At 36.1% G+C, this 26,605-nt stretch overlaps 1 protein-coding gene across 7 annotated transcripts in view; it reads right to left on the bottom strand.

Moving 5' to 3' along the window:
* Positions 1 to 26,605, bottom strand: part of DENND1B (DENN domain containing 1B) — a 341,500-nt gene that overhangs the window by 146,912 nt on the left and 167,983 nt on the right. For 5 of the 7 annotated variants that reach the window (XM_079925473.1, XM_079925475.1, XM_079925476.1 and 2 more), the window contains 2 exons: positions 12,256 to 12,305; positions 10,194 to 10,313 (listed from right to left, as the gene is read on the bottom strand). In XM_079925473.1, coding sequence (XP_079781599.1) covers positions 10,194 to 10,313; positions 12,256 to 12,305 — 170 coding nt within the window. Of the gene's footprint in view, positions 1 to 10,193; positions 10,314 to 12,255; positions 12,306 to 26,605 lie in introns of those variants that run through there. The other 2 variants (XM_079925478.1, XM_079925480.1) reach the window with 1 other exon arrangement.

The following is a 26,605-nucleotide window of genomic DNA, read 5'->3' as shown; positions in this document are numbered from 1 at the left end:
TTTACCTTCTCCATAATATTCTTGGGAAGCGACAAAATGCAAGAGTGAAGTAGAAAGGAGGAATATGGGGATATAGAGACAAGAAACTGAATTCCAGGGAAGAACAGGTAAGTCTAAGGATAAATGTGCCAAAGCCTGGTAAGCAACCAGTCCAGATGGAAACAGGGATGAGGGCATTGGGTAGGATTTTCTGGGACAGGGGGTTGCAACAAGCTGACAGCCTCATGTGGGAGTCTCGAAAAACCTGGGTGAGTATGTGCCAAAGCTCTGACGGTTTGGGGAAAATCTAAGAATCAGAAGTTAGCATAGGTAATCTCAATTTTCACGTTTAAGTTACTCAACTCTTCTAACCCTAGTGCTTAGATAGCTAATCTACTTTCTACCATACCTTTTGCTTACAAAAAAAAAACCCTTAAACATTACTAATACTGTTTTTAGATTATCAACTCAATATCATGCAAATTACCACATCGTATTTTCCATACTCATTATAACTCAATGAAATAATTTTCATGGAGGATGTCCTGCTAAGACACACTGTAGTTCCTTGGATACAGTACAATTTCTTTCATTTGAAGTCATTTCATAGTCACATTTCAACTTTTAACAGCCTGAAGAAATTGCTATTTCAAGAAAATGTCGATGTGTTATGTAATTCAGATCTATATGCTCAGATGAGATGAGACCTAATCTATTCAAGGAACATGCAGGTCTGTTTCTATCCTGCTCTCAAGAATCTTAAGATAAAGCAAGATTTATTGACTTTAGGTGGTTTGCATGTCTACCTGTTAATCCTTATACTGTCATTTTCACCTTACTCAAATAATGTGGAACCTTGTTTAAACTTCCTTCCTGGTTCACTATAAAAATAAGATATGTAATAAATATCTCATAATTATAAGTTATTGCAAAGTGAGAGAATCTCTTTTTTCTAGACCAAATGTTCTGGTTTTCTCATCTTTACGTTATTACTTTTCATCGATTATCTTCCCCTTCCAATTTCTTTTCAAATTATGAAAACAAACTGGAATCCAATTTTTCATTAAAAAGCTAGTTTATACCAAAAAACCCACAATTTATTTGTAAGATTATGGACCTGTTTTTGAAAATGAAACAAACTGAATTAATAATTGATTAACAGTCAGTTCACTTTTCAAAATTTAACAGTGCTAGGTATTTTGGTATCATTTTACAATTACTATTATTTTTTATTATCTCCAAGAATACTTTCAACTGCATTGCATCCTGATACCAGGCTATGTTTGTTCTTTATACAGGGATGCTGGATTTTGTTCTCATGTTCATTCAACTCTTGACTCTATTCTATATAGATCACTGCTATAAATCAGACTAATATAATTTTTTAACTATTACAACAAGGCTTACACCTATGAGATATTTCTCACAGTGATCTCTAAGGCTCCATCATGCTTAGTTATTTCTGTTTGGACAGTAAGACTTACTAGTCAGGTCTATGCCCATCTAGGGAGTAGAGAGCAGAATCTAAGAATCAGAGATTCCACACATTAAAATAACTGGAAGTACAGAGAATAAAACTTCTTAGGCACTAACTATAGGTATGAAAATACGCTAGGTACTTTATACGTGTTCTCTCATTTAATTCTTATAATAATACTATGATGTATATTTGACTAAACTAAGGTAAAACAACTTATCCAGGGTCACAAAGCTACCAAATGGCAAGCCTGAGATTAGAACTCTGACTGAGCAATAATACATGCTCAGGGGTCTACCAATCACCCAATACAGGCATGTACTTCTATAATACCCAGCCTTTGAATAAACATTGTCCAATGACCAGAGGTTTTCAGGAAGCTGCATAAAATGTGAACAAAATTCATTCATTCTAGTTTAATCTTAAATCAGCCTACTTATAATTTCTATACACTAAAGTAAATTCTATCTTCTAAAATTTGTTTAACTAATGTTCAGAGCATTACCTTCCTTTCTGCCTCTTAAATTATATTTTATTCATATGGGCAAATTTCCCAGCAGATAAACATCTGTTTGACTCTTTCATTTCACAGATTGGTAATTCCTTCTAATTATAGATTTTAGTACTGCTTATACGTTCATCACTGTGGATAAAAATTTTGAGAAGGATATGGCCTGCAACATGGTACAAGATCTCTGCCCAAACAACATAAATCTATCAACATCTAAGTAAATTTCGATCAATAAGAAGACTCATAACTGCATTATCTATTGTCTAGCCAACATTTTTCTCTATATATAATGTGTTCATGAGAGATAATGGGACAGACTCTTTCAAATTTCTACAACAGCACTGCCTGATACACCAGTAAGTACCATCACCATAAAGAACTGAGTTTAGTTACACACAATCTGCTTCGTGAACATGTACTGGTTCTTGGTGATAACTAGCTCCTTTTTAAGAGTACATATCATTCATCTTTTTTTAATGAAAACATCACTTGTATCCAAGTGGCACTACTCTGTAACCTAGTCACGCTCTTAGGATGTCAAGGAAACAGGGACATTTTCCGTTGCAAATAAACAACAGCATCCAGAGCGGAGGGTGCAAACTGGCTACATGCAGACATACCCAGCCCACAGTCATATTCTGTTTGGGCAACGCACCATTGTTGTTGTTGAACTGAGTAAGTGGCCAACTTCTAAATCAGATAATTCACTTAAAAATCTAGATTTCTTCTCTTAAAAATCAAAAGAACTGGCAATACTGGTTACACTTTTTTTTATTTTAACTTTGCAACAAATACCTAAAGCTGGGTAACAGCTTCTGTCTTTGGATGGGGCATGTGTTATTTGGATCACCCCAATTTCCTACTGTCAGCCAAACCTGCTTATCTCATCTTAGGCCCTTATCTTGTCCCTACAGGTAACTGAATTCGCAACCCCTGGTATGGTGCAACTATTCAACAGGAAGTCCTGCTTACTTTTTTATATGACAAGAAAATGGTCCGGGGTACACAAAGTAGTCAATAATTCAAATATTTTAACAAGATTCCATTGCACAGTTTAAAGATAAAACGTGTGCCAAAAAAATACATACACACATAGATATAAAATAAATATTATAAATTATACAAGCTTACCTTGCTCAGGTAAGAAATGTTATTCTCATGTTTTTATTTTTGTGGTTTTTAGATATTTTTCAAACAACATAAGTTCAAGGCAATTAATTTTTAACTAATGTATAAGCTCCTAAGCTGATGGTCGTTAAGTTAAAATAGTTTTCACTAAATTTTACAGTCCCAATCTGTTTTTGTACAACCAAACACAAAAATCCCAGAAAGTTTTAAAAAATGTATTCAACATATAATGACTAAATAAGACACTTTACTTGAATTTTATAAAACTGAAAATGTAGTTCTTTAACAAAGGATTCCTGGGACTTTCATAGTCTTGTAAACATACATAAATGTAAAACAAATACATGAAGGCCAATTATTTTAAAACGAAAGTCAAAGCATCTCCTAAGATTATTTCCTTAATTTTTCATAAAGACATAAGGCAAAGGACAGATGTATATGTAAAGCCATGCGAGACTTCCCTCACACTTGGCTTCCACTATCGAGCTGATAAACCTTTTACATCCAAAAGTCAAAGGTTAAATAAAGGAAAGGAAATGTTTTTTGTCAAACAGTCAGGTAACCACTAACAGTCTAAGTGGTCAGCAGGAACCTAACTTAGAGTAATCAAATAAAACGAAGGAAACTGCCTTTCCGTAGAAAAATGTCTAATGTCTAGAGGCTGTTTTTCTGCCTGGAAAATTGACACAAAATGTGTAAAATTGAAACATTCTGCTTCTAAGGGACTTGCTTCAAGGAAGAGTGTGAAAGCCTCAAGTTTGGTATGAGTTACAGGGGATGTGGGCAGGGAGGACTACAAAGGCCCCAAACATCAAACTGTCTTCCTTATGACAGTATTTAATTTTGAACCCTTGGCGACAACTTTATAGTTGTAAAATTATGTTAATCAAATTAGGGGAAAAGTTACTTCTTGCATTTTTGCTATTATACGAAAGCAATTCTAAATACAAACAATGGCATGATTTAAATTAGTAATATCTCAGGGTTTGTTTGTTTTGTTTTGTTTTGCGGTACGCAGGCCTCTCACTGTTGTGGCCTCTCCCGTTGCGGAGCACAGGCTCTGGACGCGCAAGCTCAGCGGCCATGGCTCCCGGGCCCAGCCGCTCCGCGGCACGTGGGATCTTCCCGGACCGGGGCACGAACCCGTGTCCCCTGTGTCCCCTGCATCGGCAGGCGGACTCTCAACCACTGCGCCACCAGGGAAGCCCTCAGGGTATTTTTGAAATCTTGTTAAAGTAGGAGAGACATGCCATAGAAAAGGCTAAAGCATACAAAAATTCAAAATTAAATATTGACTTTTATATTAAATAAACCTGAATTGTAATATTTCTTCTACAGAGAGAATGAAACAAATACAAATTAAATACACTTACTTTCAAAACTTATAATAGCATAAATCCAGTCAAAGAAGAACCCATGGTTTTGAGAGCATTGTGTGCAAATTTTCTAGCTTAGAACTCTAAGGTAAATCTAAATTACTTTCAAGTCTTATATAATGGCATCATCCAGGATGAAAAGTAGCTTTAAAGCTTTATGTGAAAATTTTCTAGCTCATAACTCTAAGGCATAGAGTAGTTTTTATTAATAATGTATATAAATCACTTAGCAAAATGCCTCGCTTATAGTAAACAAACACTAAATGATGTTATTAATTTTGTGTTATTATTAGTATTATCATTGTCATCTCTAACCTAAAAGTCTTTGTTATTCAAGAAATCCAACACTCAAAGTTATTTTTTGCTTTTCTAATGAAAATTTACTACCAATTTGTATTTAATTTTACTTTGTATTAAAAAATCTTAAACATCCTTAAATGTATCCCATTTTCATTATGACTACTCTTTAGGGACCTAAAATATTTTAAACTGTTCGATGTCAACAAAAACTCAAGAGATATTTATACTTTTCTTTTAAAATTTAGATCGTTAAAACACAAACTCAAACATTAGAAGGTAAAATAAATGAAGAGTTTTTTTTTTAAATGAAGAGTTTTTTGATGAAGATATATAGTTGATCACAATAAAAAATTTTAGTGTTTAACAGGATATAAAGACAACAGGAGAAATTATTAATTTCTATCTAAGAATCTTAAATCACTGATACTAAAAATGACCTCTGAATAATCAATCTAGTATTATCTCGCAACAATAACTAAAAATGTAGTGTGTTTCAATATAAATGCACTACTTTTTCACAAAAGACAGCTTCAAGAAAAAGATGCTAAAATTTTTTCATATTTGAAAGTCATAATATACTCCAGGTAAAGAAATAAGTAACTAATTTAAAAAACTATAATCAGAAAGGAAATCATCTTTATGCTAAATCTCAACTTTTAAGAAAAAAAGTGAAATGACCAATTGTCAGATTAAGCATGTACAAAAATTCTCAGCACTTACAGTGGATAATATGAAAGCCATAGAAGCTTGTTCAATTTATTAACTGCTTCTATATATATTCATTCACTTTACCAACTGTGAATAAACACTACAGTTAAATATTTAGTTTGCTATCCAATAGAAAGATTTATAAATGTGTCTTAACAAGACATGGAAATAAGTCTAGAATGAATACCAAAATTTAAGCAATGATTATGTTTTACAAATATAAGTGCCTTTACTTTCTTTTTCTTTATTTTCTTCCAATTTTTCTATAGTAAAATATATTACTTTTGTTAACAGAAAAGCATGGTTAAAGACATATATTTCTGTGTCTTGCTTATTCAAGTATTTTGTCATTTTTCTCAATAAATTTTAGCCCTATTAATGCTTAATTCTAAGAAGCCTTAGAATTTAGGACTTAGAATTAAGGCTGAATTCTAAGAGGACCAGGACATTCCCAAAACACTGAATGCAAACATTACTCTAAAGCCCTGGCAGCCACCAGTGAACACTCAGAACACTAGCAGAGGTGGCCTTCTCTCACAGAACCCCTGGAAGCAGCAGAGTCTGGAATTCAAGAAATTGGCCTTTAAAGGAAGAGACCTGATTGCCCCAACCAATCCCATGAATAATTCATTTGCTACTTCTACCTTCCCTTCCCACAACCCTTCAAAAATGACTAAATTCTAAGTCTTGGTTTTATATGAAGCTAAACAAACTTTCTCCTACTACATCTTAAGGATACGATGAAATTGAGTGTTGTTGGAAGAGAAAAAATAGTAGAAAATAAATTGTAGGTGTAGTCACATTTCTCCTGTCCTCTCACAAAGCATTTCCACCACGTTGAACATTCTGTGTTGAAATTACAGAAAAACACTAATATCTGGCTCTAAGATGGTGATGGGAAGGTCACCTCACAAGTAATATTTTTTTGTCTTCCAAAGATCATTCTTTTGCACCGTGATTCCAAATTTCAAGCGTGTAGAATGAAATGCCTGTTCCCTTCCCATTCTTAATTCTGCTAGTCAACAATGACCAGCTGCTGCCTTTGGAGTATCTCCACGAAAACACACTTGTAGGACCATTTCCTGTCCTGGATGTCTTACCTGACAAAAGATGATCTGGGTAAATTCCCACACATTTTTAATATGCTCTTTATATAGTCCTGACATCTCAGAATTTTAGTGCAGGAAAAACTGATTAAAATTACTTTTGCTCACTGCAAAAAGTAGATGAATGCTGAAGTGTACAAAGTCAAAGAATTAGAGATCTATCCTTTTATAAGTATATACAATCATATATTAATATATAAATCTGTTATTGACTACTCCTTAAAATATACATTTATATATACATATAACTTGTTCTTTACAAACATAAGAACACACTATAGATATTACCTTGAAACTTTTCATCATTTCACAATATATCATAAACATTTCTCCAAGTCAGTATCTGTGTGTATAATTTTTCCTAACAGATAAATAATATTCCATTGTACTAGTCATTAATTCATTAACGTATTTATTCAGCAAATATCTATTAAGAGTTTACTCTTGTAGGCACTGGGAATACAACGCATCAGTGAACAGCACAGACAGCATTCTGGCAGGGAGGGGGCACAGAGTAGAGCCTGGGGAATGGGCCCTAAAGCACCTAATCAGTTCCTCCTGAGAGACATCTACATCCAGTGGTTTTGCTCTTATAAACCATGTCATAATAAATAACTTTGCTCACCCTTTACTACTCACCACTGGGAATATTCCTGAGATTTAAATTTCAAGAACTGGAATTAACTGAGTCAAGGAGAAGCAGACTTTAAAAATCTGATAGATATTTTTAAATTCCCCTTCAAAAAGTCATGTCATTTTACAGTCCTACAAGCAGCACATGAAATATCTATTTCCCCTCATGCTTTTTATTTTTAGTTTTTCATTTCTGCCCATCGTAATGTGCTCGTTTCTTTTACCTTTAGTATGGCTGAGCATCATCCACAGGTGTGTGTGTGTGTGTGTATACACACACATACATATGTATATATATGCTATTCACATTTCCTCTGTGAATATGCTGTTCAGATGCTTTACGTATTTTTCTATTGGGTTGTTTCTCTCTCTTATTATACTCTATGGTGATTAACTCTCTGTCACAGTGGTTGTAAATATAGTCCTACCAGCTTATTATTGGAATATTCAATTTCCTTACTATATTTGTCACCAAACAGAAGTTTTCGTCATTATGTAGTCAAAGGATGCCAACGTTTTTGGCTTCAGGATTCAATGTCAGGATTCAAAGGCTCTCACAGTTACAGTAGTTTTTAAAAATCAACAACAATCTCTTCTAGCACGTTTAGAGTCCCATCCTTCCTTTCAACACGTATGAAGTTCAATCGAAAGTGGTGAAGACTCAGTGTAGTCCGTGGACAAACCAGAACCCAAAACACCATTATTCCTCTCACTACAGCACTCACCGAGATTTGCCAAAACTATTTTCACAGACATACACCGATTACACCTTAAAATAGGTATTTACCTACCCATCACAACTTTCTAAATAAATTGCTGAATTTGATTATATTTTAATTCTCTGTTCTCTAATTTACTGGCTAGTCTCTAAATTGGCTATTCTCAAAGAACACCGTTGCATACTACTTTCCAGGACAGTGACTGAGACATGCCATGAACATCTATGAGATGGCAGTCTTTTAATTTTCTAGGAAAAAATAAGCTGCAGGATAGAATTTTCTCAATTTAAGATTCTCACTCTCCTCCACAGTTTTTTCATAAAGCTTTGATACCTACTATTTCTTATCTACTGGAAAGCACCGTCAAATAACAAAAATAAAAGGAACATTTACTCTTTTTAAAAAGACTAAATAACCAATAATGCTTACTGTGAAAGGTTTTCTTTATTGGCATAGACGATTTTTTTTGGTTTTTATTACACTGATATAAGTGAACCATATTTTCTGCGGGTGAGACTGTTCTTAATGTAGAACGACAACATTCAAGTCTCCTTCCACCCAGACGGGTTTGAGAACTACATAAAAGTAACCTGATATGGTAACTGCTCTAGAATCTGCTTCCTACAAATTAATGACAACTGGTTTGGAGATACAGACATGATACTAATCCTTCAATCATTTAACAAATAGCTATAGTTCATATTTTGTGTAAATATTTCGAGGTTAACAATGGCTTTCCTAAATTGAAACAGAAATGGCTAAGAATGTTTATTCTACAAGCCCATTCACAGGGACTATTGTGAAAATTTTAAAACATGCTAATTATTAATAGGTTCATTGTATTCAAAGTATGTTAAGAGTTCAAAACAAAGAGAAAGATTTAGACTCTTTAATTATGGATATCATAATTAATTTATGTAAAATAGATTCAAATATTACATAAGAATGATGTCTATAACTTACTCTCAAATGGGTCAGCAAAAACAATACTACAACAGAGAGACATACAGAATTTGTGTGTGTGTGTGTGTGTGCGTGCACGCATGTGTGCACATGCGTGTGTGTGTGTGTGTGTGTGTGTGTGCGTGTGTACACTGAGAGAGTGGGGGGAGGTGGGGAGAGACAGAAGCAGGCTAACAACTGTGAATCTAGGGGATGTGTAGACAAGAGCTCATGGTAGTATTCTCGAAACTTATCTGTAAATTTGACTTTTTAATGAAAAGATATTCTGAGTAGAATTTATAACTTAACCCTCAAAGATTGAGAGGAATGTAGCTAAAAAGCAAATGAACATTAAATTTAATGTTATTTCTTTTACTATAAACATTTCTATAGAATCTAGCTTGACCAATATCCGTATTGTAATCACAGTATAGAGTCCTATTTGTATAGAACACACCTACATTTCTAAGTCATCAGGACATATTAAAGGGAAGCTAACCTTCCGGACCGTCCTCCTCAGCACTAGCAACTCAAACCCAAGGTCCACAGACAGAGAGACACGCTCTCAACTGTCTACCGAGTGAGTCCAGGCCAACCAGGTAAGTGATGGAGGCGGACAGGTAGGGCTTGTAAAACAAGCAGACTCCTGACACAAGGAGACACCTGCTGCTCAGCACCAGCTCAGTGTTGCTGGGACAGCAAGACCAGCGCTAGCAAAAGGAACGAAAAACGTGAACTTTATGTAAAATTTCACTAAAATTTATAAGGTTAGAAACACCTTCTAAAATTTTTTCAACACCATGAGGCCAAATAAAACACCTCTAAACACTTCTGCCCAGAATCACCAGCTTGCAACCTTTACCTTCAACCAACAATTCACTTTCAAAAATCCAAGTTCTGGGTCAGCAATAGAACACATATTAACTTAACTGAATTTTTTGCATCCTACTTAATATGTGAAGCATACATTATCTGACCTCATAATTTTTCAAAAATAAACCCACAAAAACTAATCTTTAAAAGGGCCAATTCTAACACAATATTGTAAATCTACTATACTTCAATAGATTAAAAAAAAAAGAAGGAGCCAATTCTTTGAAGCAAAATTCTACTGTTACTGGTATATCTTTAAACCAAACTGATGCCATATATAGAGAGTAAATAAAATTATTTTTCAACTTAGTTGGATTTAAATAAAACAATTAAAAATATATATAAGCATATTTTTAAGCATCCCAAGCACAGCAAAGTACAAAAGAAAGACACCGTTAATCTATCGTGCCTCCAATTTTATTTTTTACTACAAACACTTACCTGAGGATGCATAAGCAGATTTTCCCTCCCGATGTGAGTCGGCAGAATCCAAACCTCTGTTTACTTTCAATGTCTGTCAGTACAAAGGCAAAGTGCTGTCCGACTTGATTCTGAGACACTCTAAAATACAGTAGTATTATAACACTTTAAGCCTTGTGTGAGAATTTTCTTAGAGAAAAGCAAATGCAAGAATAGATGTATGTGTGGCATTGTTTTCACCTTTCCAATCAGTTGGTTCTCAAAGACAGAATGACGTTTTAAAAACTAAAATGAGCGTGAAATGTGCAAACTAAATCATGAAGCAAGTACCAAAATAGGTTGAAACGCCTTATGGACTGAGCAATTCAGCATATTGTAATCCCTTACTAGGGAATCATAAGGTATCTTACCGTAAGTTTTCACATGCTTGAAAGTACTTATCAAATATTTCATAAATTCCGAACGTACTACTAATGGAACCGGGGAGGTGAGAAGCTGGTCATATGACGGTCCGCCCCTCCCCAGCCTCTCCTCCAGGTGACTCTAAGGCTTCTCACACAGCAAAGCGTGTTGCTGCACAGCCTACTGGCAGCCACCACCAACTCTGTTTAATTGCTTCTTCTGTTGACATTCTCACCCAATAAAGTACCATACAAATTACTATTGGCAATTTTTTTAGCATTCTCTTCTAGAGCTACCTGTATCCTGGTAATAAATTTCCAAATTTACAAAGAATCTGAGCTAACGTGAACTAAGTATCATCATACGTGTCACACTGCCATGTAAGGTGCAGTATAAATCATTACGCTGAACCTTTACTATTATTTAAAATATACAAATATATTTCCTGTTACTGGCCATAACTTTGCCATTAGACAACAATAACTGAACATCTGCTTCCTTGTCCCAAAATAAAGTTTCCAGGACACCTAAACTTTGGCTTTGAAATAGCCACAGGAATTATGTATGAGGAAACAAGCTACTTACCCCTACTGCACCAACACTACAAATCATTTCCAATTGTCAGGAAATACTGCAGTTCAAATGCTGAATATTTAACAAACACAGTTTTATGGGGACAGGTTTGTTTTTGTTTTTTTAACTTTTACAAACTTCACAAACAACCTCTAGTGTCTCCTGTGCCCTCTAGTGCCCAATGTTCACAATTTACTTCCACAGCTTTTCTTCCTTTATTTCATCTTTGCTATTAATTTGGAAATTGCAACTTTAGCAGGCACAAGTGATTCCCCAGAAAAGAGGTAAAACAAGGGGCATCATTCACCAGCAGTACTTATTACTATCAATTAGCCCATCGTTCAAAAGACTTTTTTACCTTTAACACTGTAAAATTTTAGGTTTCTACTAATCTCTACTTTTAGCAAAATATTTTCCTAAAATAAATTTTCTTTTAATACCACCTCACAGCATACCCTTAAAGAAAACTGATAATAGGGTATGAAAATCACATGAAAAACAATAAATGATCTGTTATTATGCTCAAAGGGCTATATATTCTGTGACATTCCAGTTACACACAGGTAATACTCTATTCATCCAGCATTTGTTCAGTAAAATACAAACATAATGAGATTTTCAAAACTGCTAGGTAAGAGGGTTTCTCTGCAGCCTTCCATAATATTGCACGATTTCTATAAAGCTATTCTTGGGAGACAACCAGCCATGAGTTTTACAATATCACACAGATGGTCTTTTCAATCAGGGTGAAGTGAGATAGAAACCAGGATATATACATCTAATTTTAAAAGACACAATTCTAAGGCTCTGATAAAGGACATATTAATGTTTTTTTCTCCTAGTGCTTACAACGTGTACCTGAAGAACAAAAGGAAGAAATGGAACCTTAAGACTAATCCTAACTGGCCACAGTGGAATAAACAGAAGATATAATGATTTAGAAGGCTTCTCCATTTCAAATATTATTTAATTTTGAACCTCTAGTCTTTTTTGTTAGAGGCAATGGGGGAAAAATACATTTCATTTTATAAAGAAAACACATGTAATAATTTTAAAGTGCTCACTGAGATTAGGCTAAGGTTATTTTAAATGATGACTTATACTGTACCTTTCAACGTCGAAGGGGAAACAGAACTTTGGCACAGTCTGTAGTACTTCCTGCAAATGCAAAAAAAAAAAAAAGCTTTAGAATATTTTTAAAGATGCAGTTAAAACTTTTTTGGAGACATTTTTTAGGAAAAAAAAGTTTGTCTTTTTCTTAAGAAAAATAACAGAGGTTCCTGGACTAAAATAATTGATTATTAAAAAGGAATTAAGTGTGTGCTTTGGCAGATTGCACTGACAATGCCACGGAAGCCCCAGGAGGGAAAGGCCTGGCCTGAAGGGTATTAACACCCCTCACATCCCCGCTGGGACTCCCTTCAACAAGGCCATATGGATTTTACAAGAAGCACCGCACCATATGGGTAAGCTGCGTCTGCTGCTGCTTGTACCACAGAGTAGCCACAGGGACTTCTGACAGATCCTGGCTCAGAAATATAAATGTTGTTTCAATTAAAATGCAGGCAGAGAAAAGGGAATGAAGTTGGCAGCAATGAATTACTGAGAGGTATAACAACTCTACGTGCCCCAGAGTAAAATGGTTCAAAAAAAAGTATTTTCTATAGCTAAAGAAACACATTTATATGTTGAACTCTTGGTAAATTCAACATCAGTAACACTAAGTTTAATCCCAAGTAACACTCTTAAAGAAATGTGTATCTAAAAATAAGCCTTTAATGTAAAACTACATAGCTTCTACTCTGTGCACTTTTATTTAAGAATTTCCTAATATGAAAATCAATGTTTTAATTAAGCATAGAAAATAATCTTACTGACTTGAAACTGCAGTGATTTTACAGTTATTATAAAATAATTTTAAAAGCTTTTAGAAATCATATACATTAACAAGTATAACAAAATGCAGATAACTGTCAGATATTTGGCAAAAAAATAGAAAAAGATCTATTTTGTTAAATATGAAAAACAACTTAAAATTAACTCCTGTCATAGAGTCAGAATTGAAGACACCATCACACAAGTTTAAAGCCAGGCGATTTTACAAGAGAAAGCAGAGATTGATGAAGAGGCTTCATATTAAAAGAGTAAAGAGCAAATATCTTCATGCAGTAGCCACTCCCCAGCAAAAAATGCCCTATCACTACTTCTCTACCAATAAAACTTACATTCAGAGAAATCATCAGTATATGAATATTAAGCCCTATACACAGTCATAGAATTGAGTGTTTTAAGCAGAATTTCTCCCATTCTTTTAAAATGTAAACTGGTATAAAGTATCAAGTAAAAATAAACCATTGTAAAATTCCAATGCCAAAACCTAAGAAAGCTTCAAGAGCCTTAAGTCCCTGAAGCTGAAAGAAAAGCATATGTAAAAAAGCTATCTTCTATCTTTAGGGCAGGGTACCCAGGTTTGCTTATGAACATACATTTGTAAGTACGAGCGCAAACCCCGTATTCAGAAAAAGCCAACTGTTTTACTACTGACAATGTTTTATTATCAATAAATGGAACTAAAAGAGCTGCTAAGCTTGAAATAATTCAAATTACTTAAACTGAAAACAGGACATTACAAAAGAGAACAGTTCATCTGACCACTGCTAATCCTTATCTTGTGCTGCAAAAAGTGAAGCCATTTCCCATATTTACAACACACATGAACGCTATTCAGATACTCCCCCTGCAAAGCTGTTCATATCATTTCTGTAACAATAAAGATAGATATTCAAAATCCATTGTCTGCTTCCAAATATACCCGAATTAATAATATATTTCACATTGATTTTAAGACTCAAATAAAGAAGAATGTTTCCCAGTTAGTTGCTCAATCGTTCACACCCTCCCCCTCCCTCCTTCCAGAAGCAACACACATGCACACACTTCTGCAAAACAGCCACGGCTCGCTCCCCAACTGGCAGAAGCATCCCTCAGGGGACAAGTCTTTAAACCTCCGCACTCTTTAAAATTCAACCAGCCAGCAGGTCTATAGACTAGTGTATAAACAGTATAGACAAAAAAATCCTCTCTCAGCTTATGTCAGTGACAAAGCAGCTCAGCAGTTGACTGTTCCTCCCCTGACAGTATAAGCTGGGCTTACACAGATCAATGGTTGCAAGTCCTACCTAGCTCCCAGGGCTCGGTTTTCTTCCTTAATTACAGGTGCTATTCAAACTGAGGTTGAAAAAGAAGAGAGAGAGAGAGAGAGAGAGAGAGAGAGAGAGAGAGGTGTGAGAGAGAGAGAGAGAGAGAGAGAGAGAGAGAGGGAGGGAGGGAGGGAGGGAGGGAGGGAAGAGAGTTGGAGGGAGGAATAAAATACATGCAAATAGTTTTTTGGATCCTTTTAACAATGATGTTAATTGAAAACTGTACTTTTATATTGATTAGAAGTGCTCATAAACTCTGGTATTTCCACCGCACTGTGTTCTTGATATGACACATACACACACACATTTCTGGATTGGCATCCGTAGATTATGTGAAAGGTTTAAGACAATACTCTGCAAAAGTTATGTTTCTCTATTCCTACCGGCTTTTGTTTTTATGAAATACCTAACTTCCTCAGGCAAGAAAAATTATCTGGGTTCTCAAAATCCTCTTAATTCTCTAAAAGATTTCTTTTCATAGAAAGAACACATTGACTAACACGTCAAATGTTAAAAACAGAAATAACAAAAAGAATAATAGAATATAAAATTATGAATAGCAAAATACAAGAGGCAATACCACATATATCTGCATATGCCCTAAAAACAAGTCTACTGCTATATAAATAAACTGACTGGGAAATATATAAATGACTGAAAACAAGGATTAATGCAAATTTATACACTGTGGTTTTTTGGTACTATATCCTGTATCTGTACTAATAAGCATTATGATCAAACTGATCGTGTAAGAGAGAAGAAACTGCTCATGTTAAGAGTGGTATATTGACTATCCATGAGGTTACCTTTGAGCATTATAAATTGATCAAATAAAAGAGGAAAGGAGCATTTAAGAATCTACTTTAAAAAAAAAAAGCTGAAATATGTAAAGTTTACCTCCTGATTAGAGTTCAGTAACTACAAAGGTCTTAGAATTTCTCTGAAAAAAATCTAAGAGGCAAGGAGATGCACCATCGTTGGGATCAGTACTTGTTTTCCTTGTCCTCAATGGCTCCTTCCCCTGCCCTCCACTGAAATGCTGAGGTTCCAACCAGTCCTCTCCGCCACACTCAGTAAATTATATCTGCCTAGGCAATCTCACCTACACCCACGGATTCAACTACAACTACCAAATTTCTTAGTCCTATAGCTCAGATACTTCTGTGAACTCCAAGATTATACTTCTAACTACTTTCTAGTATCAATCTCTGAACATTCCCCAGACACCTCCAACGCAGAATGAACAAAACTGAAGTCACTCTTTCAGTTTTATAGTCCTTATCACCCAGAACGGCAGCACTGCACACCCCGTTACCCAAACAAGCACATGGTAGTTGCCTAGACCTCTCCCTTTCCCTGACCCCCATATGCAATCAATCATTCCTCAAATTCTGTTTGTTCAACTTCATAACCGTCCTTCTCCAGGGGTTCTCAATGGGAGGGCAGAAAGAATTAGACGGAAGATAAGATGGTATAAGATAATCACTTGGGAAGGTTTTTCACAACACACTCGATTGCCTACAGTAAGGGTCTTGAGTGTTTAACTTGGTTTGACTGCAACCTATAACTAAGGAATAAGATAAGGGCGCCTACTGTACACAAGCAGTAGTTACCCTCTCACTGCCAGAAGTGACACGGTGGACTTTTTTGGGGACTGATTCAGTACCCTCCTCAAGGACTCAGGAGTCCTCCATCCTTCTGCTCTGCTGTCCGGAGTTTGTGGCTTTGTCCTCAGGCATATCTACTCGTGGTCACAAAACGAGCTGCCAGAGTTCAGCTGACCACATGAAGATACCGCTGTATCCAGCGAAAGCTTCCTGGGAGGCTCTTTCTATCAGCGGGGAAACCTTTCCCAGCAGGCCCACCGGCTGACTTTCCCGTGGCAGCTGATCAGCCAGAAGGTGGCGGCCACTCCTAGACTAACCACGGGCAGGGCAAAGGTTACCCATGCTTAGCTTAGCCTTAGACTACTTAGAGAAGTCAGAATTCAAACCCATCCATTTTCCACTGGCCACAACACCTGTAATTAATTACAAAGAAGCTTGAGTGAAGCATCATCTTTTCTTTCTTAAGACTCCTCACAGCAATTTTAATTAGATAAGAATTACAGTTTTACCAAAGTTCTCAGGAAAAATATACACGATATTACATAAGGACAGTTTTCAAATATGCATAAATTTATTCATTTGAATAACACTTTCAGAATCCTTTTGTAAAAAGGGGGCTTTACTTATCAATTTTAATCTAATTTTTCACAATGGCCACTGATTCCTAAAAAGATGGTTACCTAATTTTGAATATTATCTCCCAAAACAAATGAGAATTCATTAATACCACGTATTCACTCAATCTATTTGTGCTTTACCTGGGGGAAAAATAAACTTTTTTTTCTCAAAAGAAATATTCACTGAGCTACTTAGTGACAAGCAGGTTGCACAGCGCACAACGGGGATTCCCAAACTGCACCCGAGCTGCTCAAGGCACCACGGCACACCCACAGGGGTACTGCGAGATGCTCTAAGTTTCCAAGGAAACACAGCTACACTAACAGGGTTTTTAGATTGGGATGCATTTTATTAAAAGGTAGAACTACAATTATACCGTAAATTACACATACAGCCTCTTTAAACATCGTCTTACTTTCTAAAGTTTTTTAAGCTTGGAGACTCTATTTTAAACTTAGAGCCAAGGAATAACTATCAGAATAATTGAGACCACTGCAGGATTTTTCTCTTGGTTTTACTTTTATGTGCTATTTCAATTAGAAGTAAATTTCTCTTTCATCCTTCTTCCTTAATTTAAGGAAAACACCAAGTCTGTGAATTCTGACACTAACAGTGTTTAGATTGTTAACTCTGATCAAGTTATTTTTCACTATCAAAAATTAAGAATGGGGCTTCCCTGGTGGCACAGTGGTTCAGAGTCCGCCTGCCGATGCAGGGGACACGGGTTCGTGCCCCAGTCCAGGAAGATCCCACATGCTGCGGAGCGGCTGGGCCCGTGAGCCATGGCCGCTGAGCCTTCGTGTCCGGAGCCTGTGCTCCACAACGGGAGAGGCCACAACAGTGAGAGGCCCACATACCACAAAAAAAAAAAATTATGAATGAATTTTTATTGTTGAAAGATTTAAATAACTGCCACGAAGCAAATACATTCGACTGTAAAAAGAACTGTATTGTAGAAATACGCATTTTGAGATTTTGGTTCTATGTGTATCAGTCAGGTGATGAGAGCTCTGTACTCAATATTAGCTTAATCTAATGCCAATGAAAAAGCCTAGATTCAAAGCAGTACAGCATGATGTTACCAAAAATACGTATACTGTACTTAACGATTAGATAGGTGGTTTACTTGGCAAATAAAAGGAATAATACATTTCCCTCATTAATTTAAGATAAAGAGAAGAATTCAAAAGGCATGAAAGTATATATATATATAAGCAAATGGGCTTCCAAAGGTTTTTTGTCAAAAATTCTATTCCAACCACCTTCAAATTTTTATGCCTACGTTAACATTAACTTTTAAACAGTGATTTGAATAACAATTATCCAACTCTAAGAAAAAGCCACCTAGGAAGACTCCCTTTCTTTTTCCCTAATAACCATGTAACCTCCCATTCCTTTCAGACTAATATACTTATTCTTTGCATCACTCACCCCTATTTTAACTAGTAACATTTTCTAGATCAAAGGAAACACCTATATAATAAAATAGAGCATTGCCTATAATATTTATTTGCATTATAGACACTAAGCTACTTAAAAATGAATATCAAACTGCCATTAAATCAAGATAAGTAGAATTAAGATAAGTAGAAAAAAGCCTCAATTTTTAGAGAGAAACAAGTCAACTGATCTGCTACCATGACCCCAACCCACAGCTAGATGCTGTGGAGAGTAAAGGAAACGTGATTACTAATTTTCAGAGCTACGATGAGATCCCAGAAATAGGCACAGGCACCAGTGTGCAGGCACACACCCACGAGGCAGCAAAGCCCAGTGGTCAGTGCACGGTGCTCTGGAGCCAGGAGGTGACACTCAGACCTGGCTGTGCCAGCCCCCGGCTCAGCGCCCCCGTCACCACCTCTAGAAAATGTGCCAAAATTATCATCTATCTCATAGGATTAAGTGAGGATTTACTCGGGATTTGTATGAGGATTAAGTTAAAAATCCATGTAAAATGATTAGACAGTGTCAGGTACATAAACCCCACAGACAACTGTTAACTCTTTTATTAATTAGTTAACTTATTTTAAGAACTCAAGTGTCATATGAATTCAAATGAAGAAGATACTTATTCAACACATATTTACTAAATAACTACAACATTTAAGGTCCTGTGTCCAATGACCTATGCCAAAACATTAACATACTGAGGTACAAAATACAAAGTATTATACTGAATAATTTATCTGCCTCCTTGGAAGATGGTTAACACATTTAATTAATATAGATGCCTATGGATATAGATATAGATTTGAATATATTCAACTATTTCTGTTTAATCAAACACAATAGAGGCAAACTCGGTTAATGCTGCAAAATCACACACTGTGCATATCTGATGTTTTCAGTATGTACAGGAGCTTACTTTGGGCTACCACCCTGGCTACTTCTTTGAATTAAAAATATCTTCAAAGAGTCACGCCAACAGACATTTTTCATTTAAGGGAGGGTTTACTAATAAAATTCTTTTTTCATGTACTTATTTATCAATACGCTTAATAAGGATTAATTACCAACTCTGCACAAGGCACTGTCCAGTGTGAGGAACGGAGGGACTTCCTGCCCCCTTCACCTCAAAGGGGGCTTCCCTGCAACTGTCCTGGCGAAGACACTGACAGAGATGCCCTTAGAAAACACATCCTCTTTGTAGCACTGCCCTTGATTACTGAATTATGTTTTCCATTTTCTTTAATTTTGCGTCATTCTTTGTTCTTTGTTAACCTTTAGCTGGATTTTACATTTTCTCCAGTCTGGATTTTATATTTTCCCCAGTCCTGTGGACTGCCAGACCCTTGATTCATATTATTTCTCATATTCTTCAGACCTAGACCATGTGCAATCTTTCTGTCACTGTATTCATGTAAATATTCTCCATTCATTGGGTAAATCACACATTAAAGAATGTATTTTGCTGTTATGGATGACAAACGAGGTATGATATGTCCCAGAGAAGTAAACTACAATTACCCTTTTTTCTTTTTTTTTTTTTGATCCTGCCTTGAACCCAGTTCGGAACTATGCCTGCACTGCTTGATTTTCCCTAGATAGTGAATCCTGCGATAAACCAGATGGGAATCTTGTTTGTCTGATGCTTTAGGAAACAACAGAAACTTTAGTTTTAGAGCATAAATCAGGGCCCCTACACTTTAGATGACTATTGTATTCTGGGAGCAACAGTACACATACTAATTATTTCTCTATACCTTGAAGGTCCCTGGAGTCTATAAGGTCACCTAGTAGAAATGAGAATCACGGTGTCTTTTTAAAGTTTGGAAAAATCATAACTGACCATTTACCCATTTGGAGGCTTTGTCTGGAAGAACTAAATTATAATTACACAATTATAAAATACAGACTGTTCTATGAAGATTATTTACTTCGGTATAAAGTCTAATCAGTACTAACTCATATTTACAAACTCAACATGAACTTTATTTATATGAATAATTAATATGCTTATGTACATTTATGTATATTCATTTAGCAAATATTTAATGTGCGAATAGTAATCAAAGACAATCACAATGTAATGTAATAAAAGCGTGGGTGGTAAAAGTGAAAAACACCAGGGAGTCTAGAAATCAGACATGTACACCAAATTCAGCAGGGGTGCTTCTGGAGGAGTGTGGTGGAAGTCCCAAGGGAAGAAATCTCATCTATTGCTAAACAGAGAAATACAGAGAGAACAAGAAGTTGGCCTGACTATTGTACAATGGGAGGGAGGTAGAGAGGAGTTAAGGGTGGTTTTCCCATCACAGGAAAGAATATTACAGAAAGGTCCAGAAAGGTCTGGAGACAAGAAAGAACACGTACAAAGTCTGGGGGGATGATAAGAGAATGTGGCTTGAGAAATAAGCAGGGGACTGATTCTATCAAAAGGGCTTTAGGCCAATTAAGAAGTTCTGACTTGATGCAAAGAGTAGGGAAACCACCCCTCCTGGTTTGCCCAGAACCCTTTACATGCATCTTCTCAGCACAGTTATCAGCAGCAACCCCTCTTACTCTCAAAAGTGTCCAAGTTACAATTTATCATAACAGAAATCAGAACAGTGGTACCCTGGGGCTGTGGGAGTGGGTTAGCAGGCACAGGAAGTAACCAGGAAGCAGCAAGAGGGAACTTTCTGGAGTGACAGAGATAGTCTGTATCTTTAAAGGAATGTGGGTTACACAGGCGTAGGCATCTGTCAAAACTCATTTCACTGTACACTTGAGATCTGCATTGCACCATATACAAATTATCAGTGAAAAAGTAATAAATAAGTATCTCAGTTTGGACAATAAATCATGGTCACCCAACCTAAGAGAAACAGGGAAGCTTTGAAGGGTTTAAAGCAAGGGAGGGACATGACTGGACTTGAATTTTAGGAAGATCACTCTGACTACAGTTTGTAGAATGGGTTTTAAAAGGACAAGACTGAAGGCTGGAAAATCAGATAGAAAGGCTTTTGCAATCGTGGAGGTGAGGAGTGGTGACCTGAAGTGAGACAGTGCAGCAGGAATGCAGAGAAGGTACAAAACTGAGATATAAACAAGAGTAAAAATGGAGACGCCCAGGAGGTAGCTGGATAAAACGTCTGGTGCTCCAGAGAGAGAATCTGGCCTAGACAAAGAAAGGGAATGGCACCGATTAAAAGATACGGAAGTGATAAGAGATAGGACTCTTTTATTGTCTGCTGTTATGGACAGTTACTATTATTCTTCATATTTTTATAGTCGCCTCAACAAGCAGCTTTATTATAATGTTCCCAAATTATGAAATCACTGTATTTTCTCATAATCCTGTCTTTATTTTTCTAGTGATTTGTATCAAGATATACGTTATAGAGTACTCAACCACTTCTGGTATTATAATCACAGTATGTCATCAGTCAGTAACCAGAGATCAATGAAGTTAGTAGTGACCCAGAAAGTCCTAGTTGTTATAACTGACATGATCAATCAGAACAAACGAATCTCCAAAATCTTTGACGGCTTATTCAACTCTGGAGTTCTCCTAATGCCTAACCAGTGCCTGGAACATCACTCATGCTCTCAAAAAAAAAAAACTGTTGACTTCATATGAAATGACACTGTTTTAGCACCAGCAGAATCAACCCACCTCAGTAGACAGTTCAAGGAAATGTGATTTAAGAGTCTGCATGCTTTCTTTCTGATTATCTTCCCAAATAAAGATATGATAAAATAATTGCTTACTCTGTGCCAGGTTCTGACCTAAGCACTTACATGTTTATCTCATTTAACCCTTACAACAACCCATGTTTTATTCCCTTTTCTATGTGGAGGGGAAAAAAGAGGTGAAAGAGACTAAGTAACTTGCCCAAAGTCACACAGCTAACAAATGTTAGAGTTGGGATTTGAACTCACAGGCTGAAGCTTCTAACCATTATTCCCCATGCCATGCCTTTTTTTCACTTTGTTTTCATGTAGGGTTCAATATATAATCAGCAGATGCCTGAATCTGATGCCTGCTTGGTCTCTATATGGTAGATATTGTCCATACATATCAAGAATTAAGGGTATACAATTAATACCTCCGAACCAAAGTTCAGCTTGGCGTATGGAAAAATAAAGGGGGCCGAGATGTGAGGAAATCGTGGGAGAAGAGATGGGATAATATGTCATCACAAATGTGAGTCTTACCTGCTCTGGGTTGTTCTATGCCCTTGAAATTAAGTCCTGAGGCAAAAAAGCAATGCTACTTATGTCTACGCTTATTTATCACCACTGAAAATATTAGATTTACAGTATAAACATACATCTGATTTCTTTCAAGTAAGACTTATAAGGACTTAAGTAGATTCTTTCTCACAGAGGAACAAAAGACCAAGGAATTAAATTTGAAGCCTATTATTATTATTATTATATATATATATATATTTTGTGGTACACGGGCCTCTCACTGTTGCGGCCTCTCCTGTTGCGGAGCACAGGCTCCGGACGCGCAGGCTCAGCGGCCATAGCTCACGGGCCCAGCCGCTCCGCGACATGTGGGATCCTCCCGGACCGGGGCATGAACCCGTGTCCCCTGCATCGGCAGAAGGACTCTCAACCACTGCGCCACCAGGGAAGCCCTGAAGCCTATTATTTAAAAACTGAAACAAAATCATCTGTCACTTATCAGAACAAGGATCATACCAGAACAAGTAAGTAATGCTCAAGTAACACAGGCAGGATGAGGTTAAACAATGTTAATAGCAACAGAGGGGCTGAGGGTGGAGAGAGCATGCACTGATAATTATCTTAGGCTCAAGAGTAGGAACCTGCAGATCAGGCCAAAGCTGCCTCTACGTGGCGGCAGGTGAGGACACGGAAAACTGCAGCTCAGATGGTAAACACCCCGGGCCACTGATGCCATTAGCCGTTCTATTCATGAAGTCTGCGAGACATTTTTATCCCCTTCAATTTAAAGCAAGAACTAAGTACTTAGTAATTAATATAAAACCTTATTCAAAGATAGCTAGCAAGCAGGACTAAAAATCGAGAATCTAGGAACTCTGTTTCTTTTTTTGTATTTTTAAGTCATCTTAATTTATACAAGATTTTTTCTTTATAAAAAATGTACATGCCCATAATTTTTAATATGTCAAATTACAATTAAATTTGAAGTCACAAGTGGTCTTTTTGCTTTTTGCATGATTTGCTTCTTGAGATTCTAAATAGAAATATTGTGAGCTATTATTTTGCAAACTTATTCTGCTCCACCCATTATAGAACATCTACCTCTTGGAATAAAAATTTAGTTCACACTCCCTGCTGATGTAATCTTTGGCCTCTTGCTGAGGTTTTTAAGAAAAGGTGCCAATCTTGGTCTTAGTTCTTGTAATGCAGAACTCTTTCTATGAGAAATTCAACTGTGAACACTGGTTCTTTTCACACAGAGAAAGCCACCAAACAAGCCTCACCAAATAGCAATGAGTTTTGATCATTCCTAGTCTAGTCCACTTCAGCATAAATGACCTTAAAGAGAACACACAATGTGCTGAGTCTCTTGTCTTTACAATAAAGAGTCTCTTTATTTTACTCAATAAACCAGAAACTACACACACACACATACACACACACACACACACACAGAGCGAGAGTCATTTGATAAATTTTCTCAGTTAAGGATTGGTAGTTCTCTTGAATAAATGATCTAATGCCTTCTATTTATTCTTTACAATACATTACTGTATTGGAATATAAGGAGTATATATAAAAACCAGGAGTGACTTACTTGTAAAAGCAGACTAAGGTAAATTCTATAAAGTAGAGGCAACCTTTGGTCAGCTAAAAAGTAGACTAAAATAGTTCTTCCTCTCACTGAAGATTTTCCTGCAAGAACGATGTAAGTCTATCACTGCTTGCTGGTGAGTCTTCTCAGCTTAGAGTCATCAGTGATCGCTAGTTTTTACGTTTAATAGCCGTTTTTCCAGTCTTTATCGTGTTTGACTTCTGCAATGTGTAACACTTTATTCATTTAACACATGTTTATTCCACGCCTACCAGGGATGAGACATGTGGGATCAAAGGCTGACAGTGACCTGCCCCTTGACTGAGGAAGCCAAGGCTTCCGCTCCCGAGCACCCTCCCCAGACGTCTGTGCCCACTTCATCCAGCTCTCCTCCTTGCCCCCCAGGCTATTTCATGGCGCCTTCTCCATTGGTGTTCCCAGGGTTCCGTCTGCAGCCCTCACCTCTCCGTGGGAAATCCAGTCTCACTGCTACACAGCACGGGTAAAGCCTGGATTCTCCAGCCAGAAGGTGAGGGTCAGAACACAGTTCAGCTACTCAACAGCTGTGTGAAGCCACATCATACTCCTCTCCTGAACCCCAGCCGGCGGCGTCCAGCCAGAGGCGTCCTACAACTTAGGAGACATCCCTACCAGCTTACCTGGCACGTCCAAAACTGGAAACATCCTCCCTCAAAACCTCCTCCCAAACGCCTTATTTCTATGCTTTTAAGCTAACTCTTTGCCAATCTAACTTTTCCCAAACTTCAGAATCAAGGCAACAGTCTTTCTTTCATTGTTTACAAACACATCACAAACTAGGTAAAACCACATGGACTCTGTGTCTGCATTCGCAAAAATGACCACTAGACTGCATTGTTGTCGCTTCTGATCAAAGAGGCTAAGGATAAAGATGTATGTTATCTCTTAGTACTAGCTTACCAAGACAAGCCGCAATGTTATCACTTGTCTAGAAAAACACATATGAATAAACGTGTAACTATATATTTGAATAGCTAAGTTATAAAAGTAACAAAAAAATAATTCATATTTTAAATATAATATTCACCATCACATTTAGTTAAAATACTTAATATATAACAACCATGAAGTTAATTTTTGAAATTAGGTCTATTTAAAGGCCAAACATTAATCAAACATTGTACACTGCTTGAAATATTTCTATGAAATATCATACCTAACATTATGTCTTTAAGATTTAAAAAGTCTAACATATGCAAAGTCTATTAAAATGCACATAATTTATCTCACTCAAAATGAAAATATATCTAATAAATAATACTATTCATCTGGCATCTCCCTTAACATACAAATGCATTCCGTTTCTCCAAAACACAGCAGCTGGGAATGAAAGGAAAGATTTCAAATGATCATTTTCACATCATATTCCATCATCTTTTCTTCAGTTTTTCCTAGCTTTCCTTTGAGTCCCATTCTTTTACAAGGGGTCTCTTTTTAGATCAATCCATATTTCCATAATCCACACTGCTGTTTCCTCCTCTTCTCCCCAGGGTGGACTAACCCCCATATCCAGAACTATGGCTTACAACTGTCATTAAGCCTTATAACAATAACAAGATAACAAAAGAACGGGTGGGGATGAGGCTAGCTGGTACCATATGTTGATCAAGTTCAACATTTTCAGCTAACAGAGGATATTTTTTAAATTTCAAAATTTTAATTGTGAATTGCTTTCATATCTACTTATTCTCCCTAACTGTATTTCAGGCTTAAATTTTAAACACTAGTAAACAACCTGGCAATATTACTTTAATAGGGCTTATCTATTAATAATGTACTGAGAGGGGAGAGAAAATGGAAATAGCAAAATAAAAAGGTAAGGTAGCAATTTATGGTTAGCTACTGATTCTTATAACCCACAAGTTTCACTCAACTTATACCTATTCCTAAAAAAGAAATTTCCCTGAAAGGCATTTTTTAAAGCACTATAAAGTTATAATGATTAAGATTATTTCAAAGTAAACATACTCCATGTATATTAATATTGACTTTATGTCAATTTGAAGGATTTTAATTTCTCCACCAAGTAACATCTGAAAACATGCTACTTTTGCTTCCATCCTTTGTTTCATAGTTAATTAATTTTAACTTCTTTTTAAGCTAAAAATAAAGAAAAATGTGAAATGTAACATTTTGAACTGGTAGAGAGACTTTCATGCCCCTATATTAAATTTAACTTTTTTTCTCCTGATTTCAGGAGAATGGCTTCTGATTCATCAGCCTATGCTACATCATTTTGAAAAAAATTATTTCCTAACGCTTTGTCTCAAAGATTCAGAACCCGTTATAGAACTAAATTCCAAAGTGACTTTTATCAAACGTTTACTGCTCAATACAAAGTAAGTTCTTGTGAAACCACATTTATCTTTTTCAATCTGCATCATCTATTATTACTTAATTTCTATAGGTTGTTGAGTAATGCCAGACCTTCCAGGATTGGTCTAAATTATTTGCATAGTTAGAATATAATAATTTCACTGCTATAAAAATAAGTATAAAACCCCTCACCTCTAAGAGCTCATTAAAGTAAAACCTGTTCACCCTTCAGCAGAAAAATAAGGTCATTTTTTTCAGGCGCTTTCAAATTTTATTATCTAAAATGTATGCAAAAATATTCTTTTCAATAGGAGTTTGCTAGATTACACAGTTCTGTATTCCAATAAATACCTCAGCTCTAAAGCAAAATCTCTCACTATGTTTTTCCAAATTAGTTTCCCTGTTTGCAATAAAACTTTTAAATTTTAACAGTAGAAAATATAAGACGAGCATGGAGGTAAAATA

The sequence above is a fragment of the Stenella coeruleoalba genome (assembly GCF_951394435.1).
Source record: "Stenella coeruleoalba genome assembly, chromosome: 1".
In the NCBI taxonomy this organism is placed as follows: domain Eukaryota; kingdom Metazoa; phylum Chordata; class Mammalia; order Artiodactyla; family Delphinidae; genus Stenella; species Stenella coeruleoalba.
The sequence above is the reverse complement of the archived record's forward strand: the minus strand, read 5'-3'. Positions and strand labels throughout refer to the sequence as shown.